This window comes from Mizuhopecten yessoensis, unplaced genomic scaffold (genome assembly GCF_002113885.1).
Source record: "Mizuhopecten yessoensis strain PY_sf001 unplaced genomic scaffold, ASM211388v2 scaffold4805, whole genome shotgun sequence".
In the NCBI taxonomy this organism is placed as follows: domain Eukaryota; kingdom Metazoa; phylum Mollusca; class Bivalvia; order Pectinida; family Pectinidae; genus Mizuhopecten; species Mizuhopecten yessoensis.
In genome coordinates this window covers 637,335-643,760 of record NW_018405730.1, presented here as the reverse complement: position 1 = coordinate 643,760, position 6,426 = coordinate 637,335, and the positions used below count along the sequence as shown (strand labels likewise).

Genomic DNA, 6,426 nt, shown 5'->3' with positions numbered 1-6,426 from the left:
TCATCTATTCGAAGAAAGGGGGGCTATAGTAGTACCCACGGCGTCGGCGTCCCACATGGTTGAAGTTTTTGGGCAAGCTGTGTTTTGGTGTTTAACTTAACTTTTTATTAATTTTACATCGGAATATGGTTACAGCAATTGCTCAGAGGTTCCTTAGCAACAAATTGGGCATTATTTGCTCAGTATTGGTCTGAGACACAAGTCTTTAGGAATTGGTTAAAGTTTTTGGGAAAGTTCCACAGGTTAAAGTTTTAGGGCAAGTTCTAGTTTTTTTGAAACTATTGGGCAGATTTCAACCAAATTTGGCAGGAAACATCTTTATGNCCCCCCTTTTTTATATGACCCATAACTTTTTATATTAAAACTGTTTGAGGTAGGAACTTGAAACTTTTACACATACTCTCAACAATGTTGGCATTAGACGAGCTATGCTGTTCTACGACAGCTGTTGTTCTTTTATTTATGTCACCATTTTTTATATCACAATGGTAACCATATATACCATTGACTTGTGTATTGATCGAAAATAGCACGGTAATATTGTTTGAGTTTTGACCATTTTGCACCAAGCATAAAACAGAATTACAAATCCAGAAAATGTAATATAAACATTTTCCTGTTACTCATATTTTATCAATATACCTGCATCATTTTACATACATTAACTCTCTTCCAATTCAAAGGTTGGAATAGTTCATTATGAAATTTCAGGGGTGAATGAGTTAAGGGGTGTGGTGAAATCAGGAAAAATCATATATAATTCCCTAACTTGATACACCAATAACACAAAGATTTCTGACATTGTTTTCTGGAATGTGCAACAACTTTAATTTTAACAGTGATGTATGCACATAACTTTCAGTTTTTAGGTAAAGGGTAAAGTTCTTTTCAAAAGAAATATTTTTTCAATAAAAATCACATGTTGAAATGCATTTCAAAGATTGATTTTTTTTTAATTTTAATGTTTGAAAAAAGGAATAAAAACAACACAAGACAATTGCAGGAGTTGCATTCGGGACCTTTATACTGCAAAGCTTACACTTTACCGGTATTGGCATACAGGAATTGTACAAGCACAGCATCAAATAAGTGTCCAATTTATGGACAGCAAAGCATATGAAAAAATTTACATGGGTATTAACTATCAGCCAAAAAAAAATCATTTCGACCTGTTCATCTTCTATATTAAAGGGAGAATACTCTAGTCAAAAAAACTGACTGGAACTCTTCTTCGCCATTTTAACTGATGCTCCCTTTTCCTTAATGAGTAACGAGCTATTTACGCCACCATTGCGGAAGTAGGTTTAATCAACGCTACCATCCTTGATACTCCTGGGATTACACTCGCTTTCGCTATGTCATAGCAAAACTGAAGGCACACGGCTGGATTTTGATTGGTCTCGGATAAAAAAAAAATGCCTGACCAATCGCTTGGCTGATGCTTGTCCTTTGAAGATTACAGAGGAGCGACACCCGACTTAAAAGCCAGTCAAATGTACGGTGACTCGATGGAACTACTCGGTAGTGAAGCAGACGTAAAACCAATCAATCAACGGTTACGAGACCAAAAGATTCTTTTGATGTACATCAAAGGATCAAAGTAGTCTTCTCGTCTCGTCCACAAGGTGGGTGCAGGCCGAACCTTTGTTTTTGCTATGACAATTGACACATTCCAGGGGTTCAAAGAACGAAAGTGAGCGTAACCCCTGGAATATTGAAGATGCAATGATATAAGACGTGTGGACAAGATAAGTTGCTATCAACCAAATGCATTCAATCTCATCTACATACCGTCAATTTTTACCATATAGGACTGTGAATTATAGGACAATTTTGAAAACTGACACAAACATGCATATATAAATATATATTTACATTTGCCCCCGCGCCGTCCCATTACAACAGTGTTAGAGGGCAAGTGTAATTATATAGGACAGGTGTAGGAATATGTAAACAAACAAAATGGCCGCCTGAAATGTATTTTGAGGCAGGGCAAATGGTTTTTGTAGGAATATGTCTTAAAAAAGAAAAATATGTAAATATAAAAAATACCGTAAAACTACCGTAAATACCGTAAAATCTACCGTACGCTAGGGTTTTACGGGATTTGCCAGAGGCCACTTGTAATTATATCAACAATAATTACATCCAGACAACCAGTTATTGTTTAAGTAAACTTTTTATTACAAAAAGTATAATAAAAAAAAAAAATGAAAACTTTATTAAGACATGCACAACTAAGCCCTGTTGTCAATCATCTTCAGGCAAATCTGAGATTCAGGAAAACGTTCTCTGTTAGGATGACCACTTTAAAAACTCTTTTTTGTGATTTCAAATGTTTACTAAACCTGTATAAAAAGATCACGTGTAAAAAGAGACCACTAAATTAACTTTAAGTGTTTGGTCTTTGAATACAGGTTTGACGGCACCGGATTAATTGTATTAATGATATCTACATATAATTATCAAATACTGGCGTCAAATATACCAACTAATGAAAGTTAGAGTATATATGAGTCATGTGAGGTATGCATATATAATATATAATGTTTGATTGTAATTATACCAAATCTTGAATAAAAAGAAAATTACAAAACAAATAAACTCTCTTGGCCCTTTCAGCCAGGTGAGCTCAAATGCTTATGGTATTACACTTGTCCCCTTATGAGCAATAAAGGGTTATGAGGCGACAGACAAAAAAACACCATGATGACCACATTTCAATTGGGCACACGACCTCACTGTCATTGTGTCACCTGCGAAAAGCTGGTGACACATAGGTATTGCTGCGGCGGCGGCGTCCGAACAGAGGTTTTCGTGCGATAACTTGAGATTCCTTGGGCCGACAAACTCAAATTTCATGCAGTGCTTCCTTACCAAAACTGCTTGCTTGGGATTGCTTTTCAGGTTAGAAGGTCAAAGGTCAAGGTCACTGTTACTATAAATAGAAAATCTGTTTTCGTGCAATAGCTTGAGTTTCCTTGGGCCGATCACACTCAAACTCATGCAGTTCTTCTTACCAAAACTGCTTGCTTGGGATTGCTTTTCAGGTCCGAAGGTCAAAGGTCAAGGTTACTATAAATAGAAAATCTGTTTTCGTGCCATAACTTGAGTTTCCTTGGGCCGATTAAACTCAAACTTCATGTAGTGCTTCCTTACCAAAAGTGCTTGCTTGGGATTGCTTTTCAGGTTAGAAGGTCAAAGGTCAAAGTCATTGTTACTATAAACAAAAAATCTGTTTTCGTGCCATAACTTGAGTTTCCTTGGGCCGATTAAACTCAAACTTCATGTAGTGCTTCCTTACCAAAAGTGCTTGCTTGGGATTGCTTTTCAGGTTAGAAGGTCAAAGGTCAAGGTCACTGTTACTATAAATAGAAAATCTGTTTTCGTGTGATAACTTGAGTTTCCTTTGGCCGATCAAACTCAAACATCATGCAGTGCTTCCTTACCAAAAGTGCCTGCTTGGGATTGCTTTTCAGGTCCGATGGTCAAAGGTCAAGGTCACTGTTACTATACATAGAAACTTCACTAAAACTATATACTGGACGGCTTCGATCTACCACTTGACCCACCGTGTATACCTCTGAAATGACGTCTTACTCCAAATGTTATTGACAACACTAGCTATTTAACATCATAATCCACAAGTTTATTCATTTATTTATGGGAAACCTTCCAACAAATCATACAAATTCAACTTGGAATTGTGACAATGAGTATCCATAGCAAGTTCCTTAAAACTCAGAGTATTCTTCCCAGAATAACAGATTATATAACAAAATGATGCCATCCAAAAACATAATCTATGATTATTGCTTACTTTTAACATTATTTCTTGAAATGAAATGTGTAGCTATTTCTTCGTAATCTCCCAGCTTCCTGCGCAGACGACACATCCACTTCCGTGGAATTCTTGTTCAAGTAAGATTTATAAATTATCAACTTTTCACACAATATTTTTATCATACATTCATTGTATTGCTGTACACTGGGAAATGTTCCCCGAGTCAAATACTCGCCATTCTTTGGTAAAATCCCTTTTACGCTCAAATCGTCTTAGCATTTTCTCGTTAATGTCATAAAAAGACATACTTCAATTACTCACTGAACCTAGACAATGAAAACGGACAAATATGAAATGAACAACATCTCTATTTTTCAAAAAAAAAGAACACTTTCGACACGCAACTGGACAAATTGTCTCATAACAGTGGAATTACAATGAGGCTAATTCTTCTACACATTATAGCAATTAATTTACACGAAAATGTTAAAACAGAAAAATATTAATACACTCCAAACTTGTATTCCAATCCCTCTGATATTATACATGTATGTGTAATGATAACATTGCCTGATTATTGAATAAAATACCGTTTAAACTAAGACAACAGCAGAAACGAAGCAGGATCAAATCGATGAGCACGAAAATCTTTTACGAAAAATAATCCATTCAAATGTTTTTCTACAAATGATAATATTGCGAAGTAGGATGTAGCGATAATGAGGACTGTTCATATATATATAAATGTACACTTATACTAATTTCACTTTTGGATTAATATAATTAATTCACATCATCATAACACATTGCTATATTTGCATTTATCTTTGTACTGCAACAATGATATTTTTTCTCCAACATTTCATAGGCGAATTCCCGATTTTGCTAGGGAAAAGACAAACCTGTTTTACACGCAGTTATTCTGAAACGTCACAATCGCGTCACCAATTTATGTAGTATTACAAGGTAACGTCATCCATTTTGTCACCTAAGATTGAGCCATGCATTGGGTTCGCCATTACAGCTTATTCAAATAACAATCAACCACTCCTGTGTGATGCAAACAGTGAACTCTCAACCCTCCTCACAAAGAAGTGGTATTTTCAATTCTTCCATGTTATGTTCAACTTTTGTTTTTCTTTTTGTGCTTCTTCTTTTTGACGGCATTGATATAGGTTGGCTCAGATTCTGTAATTGAATTTAAAAATAATTTTATTAACCGCCATTTCTGTAGTATATCGAATTATTCCATTCATTGATTAATAAGTTGTTCACTCTAAGAAATTTTGCACATTTTAATATGATTGATGTAATATTACTTTTATCATCCTTAAAACAGTCACTTACATTTCCATGTGACGTCACAGATCTTGACAAAAGCAACACAGGATGTATTTTCATTTGTTTCAATTTTATTTATTTTAACTTTTTTTTTAACTTTGTTGAGATTATTTGTATCTTTATCAAAATCTATGCCATGATGCTTCAATTGTATTTCTTGAGCCAACTGTTACCTATATGTATAGATGATATACTAATTTAGTTAATTATTAAAATTGGGAGTATTTTGCTCACTGATCTGAATTGTTAACCAAGCCTCGTGGTGTTTTGAACAATTTTATTTTCACGTGAAGGAATAAAATTATCCATACTTGTGACAATTATACTTGCTACTAAAACCTGTCACAATATTGCAACCGTTAACACTTTAGTGACCACTGGTCGCTCTATACAGATGACTTTTCATTCCAATGTACTGATATAAAGAGGGTCGGGGGGGGGGGGACTTAAATGCAGTCTTACCGGAATATTTCACGTTCTCGTATTGGTTCGACATTTTGAGGTCCTTTTTAGTTGCTTTAGGGTCTCTGAAAAGTATAAAAGATATATCATTACATAAATCATTACTCATTTATGAAACTGAAATGACCTACTAGTTTTTGCCATTCAAATTATTTCGTAACTTTTACGTTTTGGGTATCAATTAATATTGCATAATCAATATGATCGGTATTCATATGCATTTCAAAATAGTCATTACGAGAAAGGACCATGTAAGGTTAGGATATTCAAAACCTTTAATTTAACATTCAAATCGCTGTTTATTCGTTCAAACATGTGTACTACGTACTTTAGGTCTCTGCTAAAAGTTAATATTTAATTAAGTTTCAACTTGTTACCATGGAAACCAGTATTATAAGTCACAAGTAAACTCTTTCATAATTGTGTCTTATATAATTACATATCTAAAATCTAAACAAATTATCTAAATTATTTAGTATAAGGCATTTTTTTTGTGAAATCGGAGGGGAAAAAGTTATCAAAATTATACATAGTATAGAGAATGGTTTATCAGAATACATAAAACTCATCTTTGATATTTTTATCAGAAATACTCATTACACATAAAAATCGGATCTGTCAATGTACATACCCTTCTCCTGTTGCAGGTCCTGTCTGTTTGTCTGAAGAACAAATATTCATATTCACTATGACAGGCTTATGTAATTGCTAGTACACTAACTGATTTATGTAGTCAACTATCCATTTATTATACAGTGTATTTGCATTTACTTAATGAAGTGTGGAGTATTTCATATTTATCCATCCTCGATATCCAGGGGTTACGCTCACTTTCGCTC

General features: G+C 34.3%; 1 protein-coding gene across 3 annotated transcripts in view; it reads right to left on the bottom strand.

Annotated features, from left to right (window-relative positions):
- Positions 1-4,279: 4,279 nt before the first annotated feature.
- The window catches only part of LOC110449717 (hemicentin-1-like), a 31,027-nt gene continuing 28,880 nt past the window's right edge, over positions 4,280-6,426 (bottom strand). For all 3 annotated transcript variants that reach the window (XM_021496761.1, XM_021496760.1, XM_021496762.1), the window contains exons 13-15: positions 6,219-6,249; positions 5,588-5,652; positions 4,280-4,972 (exon numbers count right to left, since the gene is read on the bottom strand). In XM_021496761.1, the coding sequence (XP_021352436.1) occupies positions 4,908-4,972; positions 5,588-5,652; positions 6,219-6,249 (161 nt within the window). In that variant the 3' untranslated portion in view covers positions 4,280-4,907. The remainder of the gene's footprint in view (positions 4,973-5,587; positions 5,653-6,218; positions 6,250-6,426) is intronic.